Source organism: Canis aureus, chromosome 5, assembly GCF_053574225.1.
Source record: "Canis aureus isolate CA01 chromosome 5, VMU_Caureus_v.1.0, whole genome shotgun sequence".
Taxonomy (NCBI): domain Eukaryota; kingdom Metazoa; phylum Chordata; class Mammalia; order Carnivora; family Canidae; genus Canis; species Canis aureus.
Genome location: NC_135615.1, coordinates 43,806,114 through 43,828,775, shown reverse-complemented (window position 1 = coordinate 43,828,775; position 22,662 = coordinate 43,806,114). Strand labels below are relative to the sequence as shown.

Sequence of the window (22,662 nt, the reverse complement as noted above, 5' to 3'; positions counted from 1 at the left end):
CAAAAACCTGCACATGGGTGTGTTTCTAGTAGCTTTGTTTCTAATCACCAAAACTTGGAAGCAACCAAGATACTTACTGAGACAAATGAATTAACAACTGTTGTACATCCAGACAACAGCATATTATTCATTGCTTTGAGAAACAAACAACTGGGGGTCCCTGAGTGGCTCAGCAGTTTGGCACCTGCCTTCGGGCCAGGGCGTGATCCTGGACTGGAGTCCCAGGATGGAGTCCCACATCGGGCTCCCTGTGTGGAGCCTGCTTCTCCCTCTGCCTGTGTCTCTGCCCCTCTCTGTCTCCCATGAATAAATAAATAAAATCTTTTTAAAAAAAACTGAGCTATCAAGCCATGGAAAGACATGGAGGAAACTTAATGCATATTACTAAGTGAAAGAGCCCAATCTTAAAAGCCTATATATACTATATGATTCCAAATGTATGACATTCTGGAAAAGGTGAAACGATGCAGACAATAAAAAGATTATTGGTGGGATCCCTGGGTGGCGCAGCGGTTTGGCGTCTGCTTTTGGCCCAGGGCGCGATCCTGGAGACCCGGGATCGAATTCCACGTCGGGCTCCCGGTGCATGGAGCCTGCTTCTCCCTCTGCCTGTGTCTCTGCCTCTCTCTCTCTCTCTCTCTCTCTCTCTCTCTCTCTGTGTGTGACTATCATAAATAAATAAAGAAAAAAAATTTAAAAAAAAAAAAGATTATTGGTTACTAGGGGAAAGAGAAGGGGGAGAGATAGGCAGAGAACAGAGGATTTTTAAGGCAATGAAAATCCTCTTTCTGATACCATAATGATGGAAACATTCATCCAAACCCACAGACTATACAATACCAAGAGTGAGCCCTAACGGTAAACTACAGACTTTGGGTGATTATAATGTATTGCTGTAGGTTCCTCAATTCTAACAAATGTACCATTCTGGCTGGGGATGTTGATAATGTGGGAGGCCATGCAGATGTGGGATAAGTGCATATGGGAAATCTCTATGCTTTCTCCTCAATTTTGCTATGAGCCTAGAACTGCTTTTAAAAAATGAAGTCTTACTTAAAATTTTTTAATTTTAAAAAATGGTTAAAATGGTAAATTTTATGTTATGTTTATTTTACCATAAAAAACCTTCATTCAAAAAAAAAAAAAAAAAAAAAAAAAAAAAAAAAAACCTTCATTCATACTATATGCATTACATTCTGATTTGGCTAGCACTCAAATAAATATGGTTACCATGAATTTAAAAAAAAAACATTCGGATGATTAAAAGCTAAATGTGAAAGGTAAAACTCTAAGCATAACATAGGAGATTACTTCTGACATAGAGGTGAGGAAGAGCTTCTTAATTAAAACTGCAAAAGCAAATCAGAAAGCAAAAATATTTAAGCACTTCAAAAGAAAGTTTTTGATCAGTAAGGCAAATCATGGACAAAGATGACAGAAGAGCATAAAATCTAAAATACTGGAGTGCCTACCAATCAACAAGAGAAACAGAGCATGAATAATAGAAAAATGCTCTAAAAATATGAAAAGGCAACTTATAGAAGTGGAAACCTACAATAATAACAGCACATGAAGAGACAGGTAAGCTCTTAAAAATCAGATAAATGCTTTTAAAACATGAGATTTTACTTTAAAGCCAAAAGACTGGCTAAAATTAAAAGACTCAATAACATCCAATATAAATTGAGATATAAAAACCCTCATGTCCAACTGATGGGAATATAGACTGGTATAGTTATTCCAGAGAATAATTGTTAAATATTTAGTCAAACTAAGTACATATACACTCAACACTGTAACTCCTTTCCTGAGCCCATTACCCAAAAACACTCCAGCCTATGAAAGGGTATATACAGAAATGTTCTTCCTTGTGGTAGTGGAAGGTAATAGGAGGTCTTCTTAGTGTCCATCATGGTAGTATAAGGGTAAATAAAACTTCATGATACAGTGTATGAGATACCTTGCACTAGTAATAAATAATGATGTCAATTATCAATTACAAACAGATCTTAAAGATAGCAGTGGGTGGATGAGAATGAGATATTTATCTGTTACATTTTTCTAAGTTAAAAATATATGTGCACACAGAAAAAACTGGTACACAAAATATTTTTTTTAAAGATTTTATTTATTTATTCATGAGAGACACACACAGAGAGAGACACAGGCAGAGAGAGAAGCAGGCTCCTCACAGGGAGCCCAATGCAGGACTCAATCCGGGACTAGGATCACGCCCTGAGCTAAAGGCTGATGCTCAACCGCTGAGCCACCCAGGTGTCCCACAAAACATGTTTTAAAACACACACATAGGGACGCCTGTGTGGCTCAGCAGTTGAGCACCTGCCTTCAGCCCAGGGCATGATCTGGAGTCCCGGGATCGAGTCCCACATCGGGCTTCCTGGATGGAGCCTGCTTCTCCCTCTGCCTATGTCTCTGCCTCTTTCTCTGTGTCTCTCATGAATAAATAAATAAAATCTTAACACACACACACACACACAAATAGTTCCTTTGGGAAAAAAACAGAATGAGAAGCCCCTGACACTGCCTCACATAAATAGCTGGTCTAGGAATAATTCAAATCATTCAAAAACGGGTAATGAAAAAAATCAGCAAAGGCAGTACAAGATCCATGCAATACAATGAAGGAGGAAGAAAGAACATAATAGAAAAATGACACAGAAACCAGTTCAAAAAACTTAAATCCTCTAGATATACACTGGCTGGATTCCTCTCTAGGGAAACAGCTCTGCCCAACAAGACAGCCTGGCCCGGGCCCAAATACTCCACAATAGAGCCAATCAGTCAACAAGCTGTGACTATGCACACAAAGTTGATTTCTCATCAGCATTTTTAATGTTTCACTCAAATACAAAAAGGCACCCAAGTATAACCACACTTTTGAAGAAAACCACCCATAAAAAAGACAGACTAGGCCGGGTTTGGGCTGGACAGCGCTCTTATTGCTCTGGTAAGAAAGGCTCCCCAAGCAGACACCCAGATTCAGGGCTTAAGGTGGGTCTTCAGGGCTCCAGCATGGCAGACACCCATCAAGGGCCCTCTCTGGACACAGAGAATAGGTGGAACAGAGTCTGGGGGCCATGCTAGACCCCAAGTGTAGGATCTGTACCCTGGAGAGAGCTGGTGGCTGCACTCCTGAACAAATCAAGTGTGGATCAGGCCAACTTGTCAGCAGGTGGGCCTAGCCTGGGCCAGGGGTGCCCAGGGGTGGCAGGCGTGGAAAAGGGAAAGGAGAGAAATTGGTCTGGTGCCTGTGATGGGTATTACAGCTCAGTCAATTTTACATCACAGTTACTGAACTCAGAACAAGTGTTTTAAAAGATTTAAGACTTTGGTTGAAATGTCTGGCAAAGGCCTAAATATAATTCAGACACTAAAGCGTTACAGTTTGTGTTAAGAAAGGAATGAAGACAGGTTGGAAGGAACAGAACAGGATATAAGAACCTAAGCAGAGTACGCATTATTGGAATATTTAATGTTTTGTTGTAATTGAGGTTTAGAGGGAATGGTCATTTATTATGTCTTTTTTAATAACAAACTTTCATATTGAGCATTTTTACTCATTACTAAATAATGAGGTTAATTTTGAAATAGCATTCTCAACCAAGAAAACATAATTCCTAGAATTAAATATTAAAAGATATTTAACATCTTTATGGAGAAATTATAAATAAACGGGAGACAATGAGGCCCATAGATGGAAAGACTAAGCACAATAAAGATACTTTTCTTCCAAAATATATAAATTTACTGCAGTTTTATGAAAATGTAAGATTTTTGTGACTTTAAACAGATGCTAAATTTCACTTGGAAAAAAAAAGGTCAAAAATATGATTCTGAAAAAAGAATGAAAGGGGAATTGCCCTAGCAGATAATAAAACTTATTATAAGCCCAAAGAATTAATACAGTATTATTTTGTGCAGAGACAGACACATGGAGCACTGGAAATCGAAGGAGAATCCAGAACAATGTCTCTCCAAAATTCATGTCCTTTCTGCAACTTCAAACTGTGACCTTAGTTAGAAGTAAGATTATTACAGATGTAATTGATTTCCAGTTACGGAATGCATAAATCACAGATATAAAAGGTAGAACAGAAGGAATATAGTCAATGGTACTGTAATAGCATTATATGGTGACAGATGGTAGCTGTATTTGTGAGCACAGTATAACGTATAAACTTGTGGAATCACTCTACTGCATACATGAAACTAATGAAACACTGTATGTCAACAGTATTTCAATAAAAAAGCAAAACATGTATATAATATGCCACTGCAATATAATTATGTATGTGGGAATATATGCAAAGATTAAAACATCAGACTCAACAACATACTACCAATGGGGGCTTAATTCAGGGCCCAAAGTTTCAAATCATTTTCTTTCTTTCTTTTTGTCTCTGCAACTTAAGTTGTTTTTTCTTTAAAATGCATATTTTGGTATTGGCTTAGATATATTCATTAGCCTGATAAGCATTTCTGCAATTTAGAAAGGCTATTTCTATGAAAAAAAAATTTTTAATTTAAAAAGAGCTACAAAAGTACCTGTAAATTGTCTGCTTACCTTCCTCTGAACAACATATTCCATTACCTAATTACATTTTTAAAAAATATTTTGTTTATTCATGAGAGACACAGAGAGAGAGAGCCAGAGACACAGGCAGAGGGAGAAGCAGGCTCCATGCAGGTAGCCCGACATGGGACTCGATCCCGGGTCTCCAGGAGCACACCCTGGGCTGAAGGGGGCATTAAACCACTAAGCCACCAGGGCTGCCCCCTAATTTCATTTCCTTTGCCTAAACATTCAGAGATCACATGCTAAAAGAAGTCCTTGTTTTTGGTTGGTGGCTATTTCAATCTAGCTTCTTGAAGATTTCACCACAAAACAATGTTCTGCTTTGATATACTATAGATGTAAATTTTATTTCCTTTACAAAAACTAGCTTTCAACAATTCAAAGAACAAGGTTTCTCCTGATTACACAGTAATCTATCCAAATAGACACAGATTAGTTTTACCTATTCAACTTTTTTGTATATTTCAAGTACACATGAATGCATGTGATTCATAGGATGGAAGCAAAGTTAGTCTTCTGCTGGGGTTTTAGCAGGCAGCAGTTTAATCAAGTTTTCATAATCTGAATATTCTATGTTAAATCGCTGCATTTAAATGTTTATGAAAGATAAATGGATCTTGACAATAGCAAAAGCATCTCTTCTAAACTTAACTTCTATCAAGATAATTACTCTGAACTGAAGATGAACAGGGGAATTAAATTTGCTTTACCCCGATGAACTCTCTCTCATATTCTCCTTTACATTTTAGAAACTATCTTTCCACATTTTTTTCACTTTAGAACAGGCCTCAGTGACCAGGCAGCTACCTTGACTATAAAATGTTTTACCTCTTCCACTAACTTTTGAAGAAATAAACAATGAAACTATCTGGTGCCATTAGTCCCTCTCTCTTGTACTACAGCAAAACTTAAAAGTGATAGTTACACAAATTCAGAGACTCAGTAAATTCATAGTAACTGAAATGGCACAGGAAGTACCACACCGGTTGTCAGGAACTGAGGAGAAAAGGGACAGGGGAGTTACTGTTTAGCGAGAATGAAGTTTCAGTTTAGGAACATAAAAAAGTTCGAGAGGTGGGTGGTGGTGACGGCTGCATGGCAATGTGAATGTACTTATCAATGCCACTGAAATGTACACTTAAAAATGGTGAGGAGGAGGGCAGCCCAGGTAGCTCAGCGGTTTAGCACCACCTTCAGCCCAGGGTGTGATCCTGGAGACCCGGGATTGAGTCCCACATCGGCTCCTGCATGGAGCCTGCTTCTCCCTCTGCTTGTCTCTGTCTCTGCCTCTCTCTCTCTCTCTCATCAATCAATCAATCAATCAATCAACCTTTAAAAAAAAATGGTGAGGGGTGTCTGGGTGGCTCAGTCAGTTAACTATCTGCCTTTGGCTTAGGTCATGATCCCAGGATCCTGGGACAGAGCCCTCAAACTGCTTCTCCCTTTCATTCTGCCCCTCTCATGCTTGCTTGCTCTCTCTCACTCTCTTGCTTTAAGATAAATAAAATCTTTTTAAAAATAGTGAAAGTGGTAAACTTTATGTTACATGTATTTTACCACAATAACTGAAAAAGATACATCAGAAATAGCACTTCAGCCAGCTTTGGATTTCAACAAAAATCAAAGACTACCGCCATGAGTTTTTCCTAACCTAAGTCCTATCACTTGTGCCCTTCATCTGCATCTACTCTATGAAATATTTAGGCAACCTAGCTAGAAATAAGTGGTAGGGGAAAAAAACAGTGGCTCCCTTACCTTGACTTGTTTCTCTTATTCTTCTATGACCTTTCCTAAATTAATTTTCAGATCCCAAAGAAACTCATAATATCCTGATGTTAGAGCAGATTAGTTAGACCAGGACAATTATTATCCTAACATGTTACCACTACTGCAACTTGCTTCAACAATCTTATAGCCTATAAGAGATCCATTTTAGACCTAAAGACACGTACAGATTGAAAGTGAAGGGATGTAGAAACATTTACCACACAAATGAATGTCAAAACAAAGTCAGAGTAGCAATACTTATATAAGACAGACTAGACTTTTTTGTTCTTGTATTGTTTTTATCTTGCTTTGGCATCAGGGTAATACTGGCTTCATGGAATGATTCTGAATACACTCCCTCTATTTCATGATTTGTAAAATTTCGATAAAGAGTATCACTAACTTTTTTTTCAATGCTAGAATTCACCAAGGAAACCATGTGGTCTTGGGCTTTTCTGGGCTGGGAGATTTCTGATTCCTAACTTTAATTCTTCTTACTGGTCTAAGAAGATCTCCTATTTCTTGGATTCAAGTTTCATGATTCAATCGTGGTAACTTGTGTGGTTTTTAAGAGTTATCTGTTTTGTTTACCAACTTATCTGATTTGTTAGTATTTAACTGTTTATATAGTAATCGGTTATCACACTACATATTTCTGTGGTTATCTGTTATAGTTCTCATTTTGATTTTTGAGTAGTTTTCTTTGTTAACAGCATAGCTAAACATTGCCAATTTCTTTCCTTTTTTTAAAACTGATCATTACTTTCAACATTATATTATTGTTTACCCTGGTCTCTATTTTACTTATTTCTGATTTTCTTTGTTATTTCCTTCCTCTACTAAATTTCAGTTTCTTCTTTTTTCTAGTTCTTTGTAATGTAATGTTTATTTAAATTTTTTCTTTTTTAAAAGATTTTATTTATTTATTTATTTATGAAAGAGAAAGCATGGGGATAGGGGACAAATCTCAAGCAGGCTTCATGATTTGCAGGGCCTGATCTCACAACCCTGAGATCATGACCTGAGCCCAAATCAAGAGCTGGACATATAACTAACTGAGTCACCCAGGTTCCCTGAACTTTTTCTCTAATGCAAGCATTTACAGCATAAATTTCACTCTCATATCTGCTTTTCCTTCACCCCATAGGTTTTGGAATATTTCATTGTTTTTTTTTTTTAAGATTTTATTTATGTATTCATGAGAGACACAGAGAAGTAGAGACATAAGCAGAGGGAGAAGCAGGCTCCCTATGGGGAGCCTGATGCAGGACTCATTCCTAGCACCCCAGGATCACAACCTGAGCCAAAGCCAGATGCTTAACCACTGAGGCACCCAAGCATCCCTCTTTTTCTTTTGTTTTGAGACATATTTTGGTTTGCCATTTGATTTCTTATTTGGTCCACTGCTTGTACAGTAGTGTTAATATTTACACTGTAAAAAACAAACAACAGTCTTACAATTCTATCTCCTACTCCCTTATGTCAGGAACCCTGACAATTCTCTAGCAGCCTGAAAGCCAAATATGCAACTTCCAGGTTGGGCAAAGGTTCTACGGGAAACCCACAAAATCAAATAATATAGCATTACACCTCTCTTCTTTCCTTTCCTCTATCTAGAAGTGGCCCTCATCCTAAGACATCCAAACAATAAATTCTCACAGAAATTTAACACTCTACAAGATGTCTACTAGTCTGCCCTTCATTCACTAGATGAAGCCCTTAACCTAAAAAGGGTTATAACTTTTTCCTTTAACACATACCCGATGATGAAGCTGTAGTCCTGTTAAAAGTGTCTCCATTTGCTCCAGAAGAATACCTATCCTGTAAGAGGGAAGAAAAGACTCATTTTCTACTTTGAAAATAAAAATGTGTCATCACAAATACCAGAAAATTTTAACAACCAGGCTTTGTTCCAAACAAAACAATAGCAGATTCAAAGATTTTCTGGATCATTCGTTCCTTTATTACTTTAAAACCTCTTCACTTTAACACTGAATGCATAGCATATTTATATATCACTTAAAACAGTGATCAGCAAACTGCAGCCATGAGCCAAACCTGGTGGGCCACCAGTTTTTGTAAATAACGTTTTACTGGAACAAAGCTACCCTCATTCATCTAGATATGTCTATGGCTGCTTTCCCACCACAACAGTCAAGTTGCAACAGAGAATAATTAAGCCCACAAAGTCTAAAATATTTACTATCTAGCCCTTTATGGAAAGAATCTGCAGACATTAGACTTAAAAGTTTACCCATCCATATACTTGAAAAGTATAATTAAGTACTATTTTTTATTGTATTTATTTATTTGACAGAGAGAACGAATGAGCAAGCACAAGCAAGGAACAGCAGAGGGAGGAGAAGCATGCTGCCAAGCAGGGAGCCCAATGTGGGGCATAGTTCTAGGACCCTGGGGATCATGACCTGAGCCGAAGGCACACATTTAACTGACTGAGCCACCCAGGCACCCAGTTATAATTAAGAACTATTATTACATAAATAAAATCTGACCAAAGTAACACATGAATAAATCAATGCCTACCAATATACAGTATATTTTCAAAAGTTCAGTATTTTACAATATACTCATCAATACTGTATAAAATAGAACACAAAAGGAGAGTAATAGATAACAGTTTCTGCATAAAAGTACTACAGGATTTTATTGTTATAACTTCAGTTATGCTCATATTAAGGGAAACAAATGTGTTCACAATTTGTAAAAAGGAACTCACTCTAAAATAAAGACTAACATCACTGATGCACTAAAAACAATATCCTATAAATGTACATTGCAAGTAGTACAAAGAAGTGGCTCATGTCAGCTACAGAATATTCATAATTATTTTTTTTAAGATTTTATTTATTTATTCATGAGAGAAAGAGAGAGGCAAAGATATAGGCAGAGGGAGAAGCAGACTCCATGCAAGGATCCTGAGTGGGACTCGATCCCAGAACTCCAGGATCATACCCTGAGCCCAAGACAGACATGCAACCGCTGAGCCACCCAGGCATCCCTATTCATAGTTAATTTTAATCAAACTTGTCACAGCAACAGTTGAAGACTGTCACTGATGCTCTCAAACACTGACTGTCCCATTTTCCCTACCTTGGTCTCAAAAATATGCATTCGTTATTAATGCGTATGTATTACATTTGCAGTGGTATATCTGCATTTTTGATGGGCTCAGAAAATCCAACTTTTGTTATTAAATGAACAGCTAAATGTCAAATTAATCTAGGAATCTTCCAACATTTCTCAGGGCATCTCTGTAAATGAAAACTTGAGTAATTTTTTCTCACTTGGAACTCCCAGGGTGTCCTTATTATTGTTAACCGACTCCCTTAATTTCCCCTTCCATAATCTTCCTCTACTTAGGAAATAACTCAGAGAAGAGAGCTCTCAAATTCCTGTACATGAAAAGCAGAATTTCATAATTTAAAAAGAAAGGTGACCTAAAACTTACAGATGATATCTTAGTTAACTGACTACATTAGAATAGTCACAACATTCCTTCAAACGAATTACTGTAAATAAAACGAAAGCTAGAGGGAGTGCATTAGTAATACTTCCTAAAATTTAACAAAAGACACTAAGTGATTTTAAAAACTACTTTTATAAAGCTCAAGAGTCATTTAATTATTTTCTGAGTTATTAAGAACAGAAAGGCAATATACCATCCTTGAAATGCCCTGAGCTTTTGATAATTACTACAGCTAAAAGTTCCAATTTATCATTACCACAGACATTAAAACAATTAAGAGCACTTCAGGGGTGCCTGGGTAGCTCAGTTGGTGAAGCATCTGCCTTCGGCTCAAGTCACGATTCTGGGGTCCTGGGATCGAGCCCCACATCAGGCTCCCTACTCAGTGAGGAGTCTGCTTCTCCCTCTGCCTCTCCCCTGCTTGTGTTCTCTCTCTCAAAATAAATTCAAAAAAATCTTTTAAAAGAAGAAGGAGGAGGAGGAGGAGAAGAATTATTCTTCTTTAAAGTGAAATTCTGAAGACTTTTTTTTTCTTTTCTAGTGGCCAAAGTATTATTGGATAAAGAAAATCCAAAAAAAGGCTGATTTCAGTGCTATAAAGCTAATAAAGGTAATGAGACACTGTAGCATTCAAGAATTTAAAAACTATTAGTATTAGATGATTTTCAAGTTGTGGAATTTAATATCCCACATACACTGAATTTTAAAATTCCAAGGCAAATTCTGAAGTAAAACATAAAAAATTCAGGGCAGAGGTGCCTAGGTGACTCAGGTTGTGATCTCAGAGTCCGGGGACTGAGTCCTGCTTCAGGCTTCGTACAAAGGAGACTGCTTCTCCCACTGCCTATGTCTCTGCCTCTCTGTCTCTCATGAATGAATAAATAAAATCTTTAAAAATACATTAAAAATTCTTAACCTTTTTCATTTCCTTAAAACTAATTTCATATTCCTTTCTGCTACTGCACCACTTCTCTGCTCCTCTTGAAACAAAATGTCTACAGTTGCTGCCTCTTCTTTCTTATATCCCATTTTTTTTTCCTTTAAGGTACTGAAATCGAGAATACTCAGAATAAAGCCCTCTAAGTCTGTTTTACACCATGCAACTTTACCCAATCTCAAAGCTTTAAATCCATTAATATACAGATATTTATCAAATTTATATCTATAGTCCTGATCCCTCTTCTAGGCAATAAAGTCCTATAACCTACTGACTGGTATCTTACATGTTTTCATAGGCATCTCAAGTTGAACACAACAAACTAAATAAACATTCTTTGTTTTGACCCCTCCCAAGCTTGTAGATCTTAAACAGATTCTCCATTTCAGCAGATGGCACCACCAACCATCTAGTTGCTTAAACAACCTGTGGTTGTTTCCCTACAGTATAGGGAATATAGTGAATAGCATTATAATACCACTGGATGGTTACAGATGGTAGCTATACTAGCATGAGCACACCATAACATACAGGCTTGTCAAATCACTGTTGTACACCTGAAACTAATGTTACATTGTGTTTCAAGTATACTTCAATAACATCAATAAATAAAACTTAAAACTCTAGCTATCATCTTTGATTACTTTCACTCCCCATATCCAATCAAACCCGTCCTATTAACTCTAAGTCCACAACTATCTTCAGTCTTCTCTCCCTTTTCTCTCCCCTTTCCCTCTGTGACTTCATCTTTCACCACTCTTGTCTTATCTCACTGTACTTTAGGCATACTACCTATAGTAGGCTGATATACGGCCACCTAAATATATTAAGTAATAAACTCTGGAACTTGCAAATGTTGCCTTATTGGAAAAGAGTTGTTACGAATATAATTAAGGATTCTGAAATGAGGAGATTACTCTGGATCACCTGTGTAGGCCCTAAATGTCACCACAAAGGTCCTTATGCGAGGCAAAAAAAAAAAAAAAAAAAAAAAAGACACACATGGCAGCCACAGGAAGACAGAGCAGAGACAGTTGCAGCCAAAAGACAAAGAATGCTATAGCTACCAGAACGCTGGAGGAGGCATGGATTCTCTCCTAGAGCCTCGAGAAGGAAGACAGCCCTGATGACGCCTAGATTGCTAACTTCTGGCCTTGGCAAACTAATACCTTGCTGTATTTTATCTATCATGTTCATCACTATCCCCAGTACCTAATAGGCCTCAATAAAAATTCACTGGATGATTCATAGATCTTGTCATTTGCTTACTTGTAGAACATTTGGGTGTAAACCATTTATAACCTCTTTAACTATCCAAATAAGCCAATTTAGAAATTTCAAAATGTTTTTACACTTAAGAGTTCCCATATGCAGCTGCAAATAATCCATTTGCATTTTGGCGAGCACATTTCTTTTGACCTTGTATGTACTCTTAATATTTTCAATTCTGGAATATCACAATTTCTTTTCAGGTCTTTTGTTTTTTTAAGCAAATGAATTCCTCTATCAACATGGGAAGTTTGTTTTTGTTTTTCTCATTTTACTGTATTAAGGTTTTGACCTCAAAAACTTGTCAGATCTGCTATTCAAATGAACTTCTAGCTGGACAGTTTATGAACCCTGAAGATGCCTCCTCCCTGTCCAATAGGGGTCCAATGCAGATAGTTTCCTGTTTTCTTTCCCCAGCCCCTTCGAGTCTAATGCAGACAGCTCCATGTTTTTTTCCCCAGCCCCTTTAAGTCCTTAACAAATATCTCTTTCATTTTATTTTAAGATTGTATTTATTTATTCATGAGAGACACAGAGAGAGAGGCAGAGACACAGGCAGAGGGAGAAGCAGGCTCCATGCGGGGAGCCCGACGTGGGACTCCATCCCAGGTCCCCAGGATCACGCCCTGGGCTGAAGGCAGCGCTAAACCGCTGAGCCACCCAGGCTGCCCTTTCATTTTTATACCCAGAATCTCCTGAAATGCATCAGAGTATTGTATCAATTTATACAGAATACCAAGATCTCACTTCCTATTCTAGGTTCCATGCCACATATAGCTGAGATAGGTTGTCCAAATAAACTGACTGACAGCTTATATCAGATAGTGTGCTGCATAAAATTTAAATTTCAAACAATGTCACTTCCTTTGGTCTAATGTAGAAATTAAAGTTCCAAAATACAAACAATATTATCCTCTATCCCTTCTTCTGATTGATCAGTTCTAGCCAGATCAGCCACATTCATATCCTGTTAAAGTCTGGTCCTTTACTTCTCTTTCTTCAGCAATTGCTACATGGAGACATCTTCTAAATTCCTGCAGCTACGTCAGCAATTGCATGGCTCGACAACTCCAACTTTGAGTCTCATGTATCACACACATACCCAAAGTTCAAGAGAGCTAGCCAGCATATCACAAGAAAGAGCAAAGCACCTCAAAATTTAGAAATAACAACCAAAGCCAGGAACCAATGTGACTGCTGCAAAAGCATACAATCTAGGCCCTAATTTCTGTACGTGACAGCATCTTCCAAATAAAAGTTATTTCAAAAAGAAATTTAACAATCAAAACTCATAGTGAAATCATCTATCCTATACTACGAGAGAAACCTAGTGCAATGAGGACAAAGTACAGAGGGAAAAAAAAGAAAGCAAAAAACTCTCTAGGTTTCACCTTCTCTCTGGCATCACACAATATCTATCAGTTGACTAGAATCCACTGGCTGTAAACTGTTGATCTTCAAAAGGATTCACTTTTCTCTCTTCCAGACCTGGTCCATCAACATCTCTGCCATCTCTTTAGCCTTCTCTCCACCTTCTCATACCTTTTTTTTAGCACTGTATCCTCAACTCTATTATTTCGATTTCAAAGATGTCACAGCTCTTTCCTCCAAGCTTGCCATCTGGGCTTTTATTTGGAACCATTTTAACTGGCTTCCACAAGTTGCACGTATTTAGCATATAAGAATTTCCCTGCTTTCTAATAAGGGACACAGTATCCTCCCACATCCCAGTGATGATTATAAGCAGAAATTGCTCATAATCTTCTACAGGCTGTAGCATTTCAACTTCTGGAGGCTGCCAACTCAATGATGTCCAAGGGCCACATTTCTTCCTTTTACTTCAGAATCATACTATGAATGTGAACAGAGAAGTCCCAAACTTTATTTTCTTATCTAGACAATTATAAACGTTGCTAGCACTGCTTATTAAAATTATTACTGTGGGGATGCCTGGGTGGCTCAGGCAGTTAAGCATCTGACTCTTTTTTTTAATAATAAATTTATTTTTTATTGGTGTTCAATTTGCCAACATACAGAATAACACCCAGTGCTCATCCCATCAAGTGCCCTCCCCTCAGTGCCTGTCACCCATTCACCCCCACCCACCACATCCCCACCACCCCCGCCCTCCTCCAAGCATCTGACTCTTGATTTCAGCTCAGGTTTTGATCTCAGAGTCATGAGCCCAAGCCCTGTGCTGAGCTCCACATTTGGTGTGGGGCCTACTTAAAAATTGTTATTGTGTATGAACCAATTATCTCAAGCTATGTCCACTTTAACCACAAGAGTATTTGTGTTCTGAAATGTGCTACCAAAAGGCAAAAGGATGAGACAGAAGCAATCAATATGGAGACTTACTCCCATGGTCATCTAACAAGAAGCATTCATTACACAGCTAGTAAGCAAACCCACTAACTTGTTACATTCACCATACTCATCCACTCCAATACTCATCCCAACAAGCTTATATGCAATGTGCAAATGCCTAACAACCGAGATGTCTGGACTACATAATTACTAGATAATCAAATTTTTCTTAACCTCACATCTTTCACTGTTTGACACCCAGGTGGTATACCAACTTCAAAAGCCTATATTTAGGAAGTTCCAACAGCTATCAGAAACTCAGCATATTAGTTCATAATTATATAAGCATGGGTAAATATTAAATTTCAAAAAAAAAAGATCCTGAAAAATATTCAGGATGATCAGATATTTTTAAAGATAGTATCAATCCAAGACAGCTGCAGAGCCAGGACAAATTTTAAAAAACAAAAGTCAGGCTGTCTCTTGAAACAGAAATTCAGAACAGCTAACCAAAGAAGTGCCTTTAAAAGAAACTAGGCTGAACAAAAGACCTCATCTCTCCCACACATACATATCATGTATTCATCCTCATTTTCTGCACTTTTTTTTTTCAACCAAGGCACACAGTCATTTATTGCACTATGTTCCTTCAAGTCAACAGGGTCAGATAACTAATTGCACAACCAGCACGAAGAATCTTAATTCTAAACTTATTTGCAGACGATGCAAAAAATTTACAAATTGGCCCCACATAAATATGTATTAGGAATCATAAGGTATCCTCAATTTAGAATTCCTAAATTCTAAGAAACAAGGTTTGTTACTAAATAGCAAAAATATTTCAAGAAAAGTAAATATGAAAGCTCTCACAGTCAACCATCCCCAATTTCAGACATCCTATGCAATAAATATACACAACATGCTACAGTCTAGTGTACTATTTGAAGAAAACTTAATGAAGATAAAAATCTCAGACCAAGAAGAAATAAAAATTAGGTAACTATTAAAGTTCAACTGAAAAATCTTTATCTGTGAATTAAACTTTGTAATAAAATGAGTCTATTGAGAACCAGGGGTAAAAAGAACCATAAAATGCCTTTTGACCATGTAATTCCATTTTTGAAAAAAAATACTCCCAAATTAAATCAAAATATAAACTGTAGGGATGCCTGGGTGGCTCAGTCAGGCATCTGCCTTCAGCTCAGTTATGATCCCAGGATCCTGGAATCAAGCCCTGAGTCAAGTCCCTTGCTCAGTGGGGAGTCTGCTTCTCCCTCTCCCTCTGCCTCTGCCTGTCACACCCCCTGCTTGTGCTGTCAGATAAATAAATAAAATCTTAAAAAAAAAAAAAACTGTAGATATTCTTGACATTACAGTGAAAAGCTAACATCTTAAATTTCCACCAACAGAAATCAATTATATTATGGTAGATCCATTCCATGACATATTATGCAACAGCAAGAAATTACTTCTAGGAAATTAGGAGTAATACAGAATAGTTAGTGCTGAAGAATGAAAAGCTGCAATCAAAAACACTTTTATGTACTACCATTGGAGAAAAAAGAAGAAAATCTATTAAAAATTTACAAAAGTGTACTAATAAGCAAGACTGTTAAGCAATATTTCTCTTCTTTTCCCAATGTTGTAATGAAATTTTTATGATAAAGGAGTATAAAAAAAGTAACACATGAAAGATGTCAGTTCCAAAAAAAGTGATAAATTCATATTATCATCTTGTATTTTGAAATAAACTTTACATACATATCAAATCCAACTAAAACAAATAAAGGACTACATATTTTATATTTTTGTGTGATATAAGAACTTCCAAGATATCATCTGAAGTAACAAAATGGACCAACATAAATGCAAACAAGAAATTCTAAAAGAATATTACTCAGCTATTAGAAATGACAAAAAAAACACCATTTGCTTCGACGTGGATGGAACTGGAGGGTATTAGGCTGAAATAAGTCAACTGGAGAAGGACAAACATTATATGGTCTCATCCATTTGGGTAATATAAAAATTAGTGAAAGGGAATAAAGGGGCAAGAAGAGAAAATGAGTGAAAACATCAGTGAGGGTGAAAAAACAGGAGAGATGCCTAACTCTGGGAAATGAACAAGGGGTAGTGGAAAGGGAGGTGGGTGAAGGGGGGTTGGGGGGGTTGGGTGACAGGCACTGGGGGGGGGCACTTGACGGAATGAGCACTGGGTGTTATGCTATATGTTGGCAAATTGAACTCCAATTAAAAAAAAAAGAAAAAGAAACTCTAAAAGAATTGGGCAGCCCCGGTGGCTCAGCGGTTTGGCATCGCCTTCAGCCCAGGGCCTTATCCTGAAGACCCTGGATTGAGTCCCATGTTGGGCTCCCTACATGGAGCCTGCTCTCTCCCTCTGCCTGTGTCTGTGTCTCTGGCTCTCTCTCTTCTCTGTCTCTAATAAATAAATAAATCTTTAAAAAAATTCTAAAAGAAAAGAAAGTCAACTTTTGGAGAAATTTCAAGTAGGTTAACACACACACACACAAAAAAAAATCCCTTAAAATATATTAACTTCTAAATATGTGTGTGTGTGTGTTTTTTTAAGTCCATTTTCAAGTCAGAACCGAAAGCCAAAAACCAACTCCAAGGCCTCTTCTTTTGAATTACAATGTAATTCTCCAAATGCCACTAAGGAAAAAGATCTGACACCACTAAGGAAAAAGATCTGATTATTCGCACATTTCAAAAGCAGAGCACTGATAAGCCTACCATGTTCATCTTGAGATAAGATGTATTAAAGCAATTTCAAGAATTCAAAACATCACCCAAAACCAAACAGTATTTTCAATTTTTAATATGTGTCTCTCAGACATATCCAACCACATTTGTACCAGCCTGCTTCCACCCACAGTAAGTATGTAATAGTATTACATTTATTCTAATTATCAAATTACCGATTTTATTCCATTTGAAGCCTAGAGTGCCTCTTTCTCACAGCCCTTAAGATAGTTAATAACAATCAGATAGATGGAGGTAGGCACAGCATACTGAAACAGACTGTAATTTTTAACTTTTCCACCACAGTGATTTTCAACTTTGATAAAATCTGTAGCATTTAATAACCACAAACTTTCAATGTTACTACCTTCTCAAATACAGGAACATACGAAGGCATATGAGGTTTGATTATTTCTGCTTCCCAATCTTCATCTCCCATGGTGGCTTCCAGTTGTTTTTATCTAAAAAAAAAAAAAAAAAAAAAGGAGAAGCAAACAACAGACAGACACATTTGGCCTCTGTTAGATCAGAATCCTAGATCTCAAAGCATAAACTATCATAATGTCACATACACCTCCTGAAACTACTGAAATAACTGGTCTTCCCCAAAAGCGTTTTCAAAAAGAGGGAAGTTTTCTTACCTTATATCTTTTTTTTTTTCCTTTAAAAATGAGTTGAACAACTTAATTGATCATTCTAGCAATCACCATGTCCCTACTGATGTCTAGGATTTTCCCCCCAAAACCTATCCATTGAATTTATCCTCTCCTTCCAAGGGTCCCCAAGCAGCTTCTTGGATATTAAGGGTAAGGGAAAATTTTCAACCACTACCCAAAGTTACTCTCTTCCCGCACCTCCCTTCAAAGGTAAAGATGTTTGATTTGGAATCTTTGATAGTTTGTTGAGAGAGTGGGAGCTGAGGCCGAGGCAGGAGAGGGGACACGGGCTAGGCGGCCCACGGCCTCCCAACAATGGACAACCAGCTTCTCCGCGGGGCGTGGGCACATAAATCACACTACCACCGTTCCTGTTCAGAGAAAAGGCCTCACAGGGGCTGCGCAAAAACGCTCCTTCGTCTCCTCCACGGGCCTTGAGCCCTCCGGGCGTCCGCCGGGCTTTACGACCTACACAGGTAGAGAGGGGAAAGCCCCAAAGGACGGCCTAGCCTCGCCTGCCCCATCTGTTCTCTGGGCCAAACCGCCGCCGCCGGGGAGCCCACACCGGCAGGTCAAGGCCCGCGCTGCGAAGAAAGGGGCCAGGCCACTCACCTCTCCGCCGCCTGTTCTCCCGGGGTCCTCACAGGCGCCGACGCCGCTTAAACGGCTGCACGTGCGGGACGCCGGGACTGCGTCAGGTGCGCGGCTTCAGCAACAAATGGCACCAGGCGACGAGCGCCACCAGCCAATCAGCGCTCGGACAGTCGGCGTCGCCCCGCCCACCTCCAGCCGCGCGTTCCCTGAGTCAGACCCGCTCTCTAGTTGGCGCGGCGGCCCGTTGGGCCTGGGCGGTATGCGGCTGGTGTGAGCCGCTTCTCTCTAGGGTCTTGGGTGGGGGGTCTTTGATCTGGGGATGCCCTCGATTTTCCTCTCTGCGGGTACCTCAAGCCCAGGACGTCCACCTTCCTTTTCCTAACACCAAAAATAAAAGGGAAAAGGGGTAACGCCCCAACCTCTTGAGCTTTCTCTTCCAGTTTTCCCACTGCAGGCCCTGGCAGTTGGCCCCATCTGGTTCTTTATTCCTGTGGTGCTTATGTCACATCTAAGGATTCCTGCTGCTTCAACACGGAGCGTAGGCCCTTGGAGCCGGCAGATCTTTTCCTTCCAGTGACCTTTGGAAGAAGGTTCTGTCTCGCTGTGGTAAAGAAAGCCTGTCGTGTAGACTCAAGGATCCACCTCTTTGGGAAAGAGATGCCCTCTGGTGCACAAGGAACACAGATATTGTGCTAGAGTAGGTCTTTCAACAAGGCTTGAAATGATGGTCCACCTGTCTATACCCCTAAGGGTACTGGCCATACCTAAGAGTAACCAAGGGTCATTTCCATGTTTAATGCTCTCACCAATCAGATATTCTGGTTTTGCCTCACAAAAAGTAAATTCCTCGGTGTTTTCCTATTCCACCAAAAAGCCTAACAGTGGACTGTTTGAAAGTATAGTTTCCATGTTTTATTTTCATCATTCTCTGTTCTCTGAATTTTTGAAGAAATTCCTGAATATTTCATTGGGTAATAAAAATCCCAGCATAGTCTGACACTCAGGCATAGAGGATGATGCACTTTATGGGTTCAGCTTCATAGTTTTTCATCTTTAGAACTACCATTATTGTTTCTGTCTCTTCCACCAAGAATATGCCACTATCTAGTTAGCACTGTTTTCAAGGTAAATTGTTTTTTTTTTTTTAAGATTTTATTTATTTATTCATGAGAGACACAGAGAGAGAGAGAGTCAGAGACACAGAGGGAGAAGCAGGCTCCATGCAGGGAGCCAGACATGGGACTTGATCCCAGGTCTCCAGGATCACACCCTGGGCTGAAGGCGGCGCTAAACCGCTGAGCCACCCGGGCTGCCCCAAGATGAATTGTTTTTAAAAGATTATATTTAACAAAGATCAAACCAGGATACATTTTAACATAACTGTCATTTTTGATAATTTCCATTTTTAAGCCAAATTTTCACATCATATCCTTGAGGAGGCTAGTACCTTAAATCACTGTGTATGTAGTGGAGAGCCACCAAGTACTCCCAGTGCCCTGAATTCATAGAAGGGGTCCTCTGAGGTATTTTAACTCACTTTGCATTGAATGTTGTTCTCTCAAAATGTTTTATGTCATGGGAAAATATTAAGTGAAAAGAGCAAGATATGAAATTGTATAGATAGAATGATAACCAAGTAGAATCTTTTTTAGATATAGAAAACTTGGGAGAGGGGCGCCTGGGTGGCTTAGTGGTTGTGCATCTGCCTTCGGCTCAGGGCATGATCCCAGAACTCCAGGATCGAGTTCCCCTGCAGGGAGCCTGCTTCTCCCTCTGCCTATGTCTCTGCCTCTCCCCCTGTGTCTCTCATGAATAAATAATTAAAATATTTTTTTAAAAACAGAAAACTTGGAGAGAGATTTTCTAAACTGAACTTTTTTTATAATTGATCTAAAGATAATAACTTTCTAATTGTAGAATAGTTGACACACACTGTCACAGTTTCAGATGTACAATATAGTGATTCAACAAGTTTATACATTATGCTATGTTCACAAGTATAGTTACCATCTGTCACCATATATCACTATAATAATATTAATTATCCTTATGCTATGCCTTTTATTCCTTCCTATGACATTCATTCCATAGCTGGAAACTCATATCTCCCACTCCCCTTTACCCATTTTGCTCATCCCCTGCAACCTCTTCCTTTCTGGCAACCATCAGTTTGTTCACTGTATTTAAAGATCTGATTCTGCTTTTTGTTGTTGTTTCTTTTCCTTTTAGATTCTACATATGAGTGAAATTGTTTGATATTTGTCTTTTTCAATCTGACTTACTTCACTTAACATAATACTCTCTAGGTCCATCTATGTTGTCTCAAATGACACAGTCTTATCCTTTTTCATGGATGCATAATATTCCATTGTGCATTGGAATACCACATCTCCCTTATCCATTTTTCTATCAGTAGACATTTAGGTTGTTTCCATATCTTGACTATTGTAAATAATGCTTCAATAAACAGAAAGGTACATATATCTTTATGAATTAGTGTTTTTTCTTTGAGTTAAAACAAACATTTTCTGCTATTCAGTCTTAGATTGTTATTGCTTTCAGGTATTGCAATGAAAGAGTTGTTTATGAAACATTCTACATAATTTTTGAGAGCTATCCCTGGTTAAGAAAAAGTAAATTCTAATTAGAACTTAAGTTCAATGTTAAGGAAAGGATAAATGAGCAATGGATGAAAATAATATTATTCAAAAATTGAACATAAAGAGTGAAAAAAGACAAACAGTTAAGTAAAAACTTGCTCCATGATGTGTGTGTCAAGAAAGTAAAGCCAGTATAAGTATCTTCAGTGTTTTGAAAGCTCACATTCTGCCATTTTGGTTCTATGAAAGACCTACATTTGGGCCTGTCCTCACTAACAGAAAAATCCAGAGGATTTCTACTTTTACAGAAAAGAAAAAGAAAAAAAAAATAGCATTCAGTGTTTTTTCTGCAGTGATGCATTACAGAGGCAGTGAGTAGCACCAAGTTCCTTCTGCAAGAACTAAGCATCTCAGCATTAAGCTACTATAGCTTTGAATTATATCTGTGAGCATCTTTGTTTTAGCTCAATTTATTTTGTGCATCCATTAGCAAGATCCATCCTCAGGTATCAGAAGAGTCTAAAAGAGGTAATTTTTTGGTTTGAGAAGGGTCAAAATTTTTTCATATAGATTCATGGTAATTGTTTCTTCACTTTACATTATTGTGACTTGTGGAAGGTTTTACAAGAATACTCCACTTTCAGATAGTGGAGGACATCCATATGTTCTATTTTCCATGTTCCCTCTGACAGATCTTAAAATAGTGACAGTACTAAATTGCAACATAGGGAAAATGGAGGAATTCATTTAATTATTCATTTAGTTATTAAATAGGTTTTAAATGAACACCTGGTGTGTGCCAGGTACTATGCTAAGTGCTGCAAGTAAAACTAGCCAATTTCTCAAGGAACAATCCAGGGAAAAGAATGGCAATAGCTAATGGAATATAAAACCTTAAGATTTCTGTCTCAGAAGCTTCACTGTAAAGCTTATATACAGTTTATCCAAAATCTATATATCCCACGTAACAAGGCTTCCTCAAAGATGTTTCACAGTTTAGAATCAAAGTTTACTATTAAGATCCTTTACACTTTGGAAAGAGGCATTAAATTCTCTGAAGAGAACTGATATTTTAGACTTCTTATGTTTTCAGTATGATCTCCGCATTATTCAAATAATGATTTTTTAATTGATGTAAACTATGACTAGTATCATGTCAAGGCTGTTAAATTATTCTTTTAAACTATCAATAGGACAAAAAGGGTCACAGCAAATAGGGGAGAATAGATATTCATTCCTAGGTACTAAAAATATTTAGAATCTCTTACTACACACATAACCACACAAAAGATTTTTTAAAAATAAATATTACAGATTGGAGCCCTGTAAATCAACACAAAATGGAGGAGGGGGTAGGTTAATAGCCTCTCCAAGATACTATGGTGCTTGTAACACATCTAAGGAAGAAAGTCACTAAAGAGGGGTTTTCAGCATATTAAGCAGGATTCAGAGAAATGAAAATCTCTATTTTTCCAATAATGTATTAAAGCAGTATTTACCGAAGTGTGGTACACATACCACCAATTTCAGGCAATTATAGGCAACTTTCATTATAATAATTATTTGAGTGTTTATACTTAATATTTATTTTAATGTTTTAGAAAACTAACAATCATATCAAACCTAGTATTTCAGAAATATAATTGCTTAGAATGCGGCTAAATAGTTAAGATAAAAAATGTATC

General features: G+C 37.9%; 1 protein-coding gene across 4 annotated transcripts in view; it reads right to left on the bottom strand.

The window, feature by feature from the left end:
- The window catches only part of DDX4 (DEAD-box helicase 4), an 84,203-nt gene extending 65,670 nt beyond the window's left edge, over window positions 1-18,533 (bottom strand). For 3 of the 4 annotated variants that reach the window (XM_077897825.1, XM_077897827.1, XM_077897828.1), the window contains exons 1-3: window positions 18,396-18,532; window positions 17,495-17,588; window positions 8,125-8,185 (exon numbers count right to left, since the gene is read on the bottom strand). In XM_077897825.1, coding sequence (XP_077753951.1) covers window positions 8,125-8,185; window positions 17,495-17,566 — 133 coding nt within the window. In that variant the 5' untranslated portion in view covers window positions 17,567-17,588; window positions 18,396-18,532. Of the gene's footprint in view, window positions 1-8,124; window positions 8,186-17,494; window positions 17,589-18,395 lie in introns of all 4 variants that reach the window. The other variant, XM_077897826.1, reaches the window with a different exon arrangement.
- Between the last annotated feature and the right edge of the window lie 4,129 nt (window positions 18,534-22,662).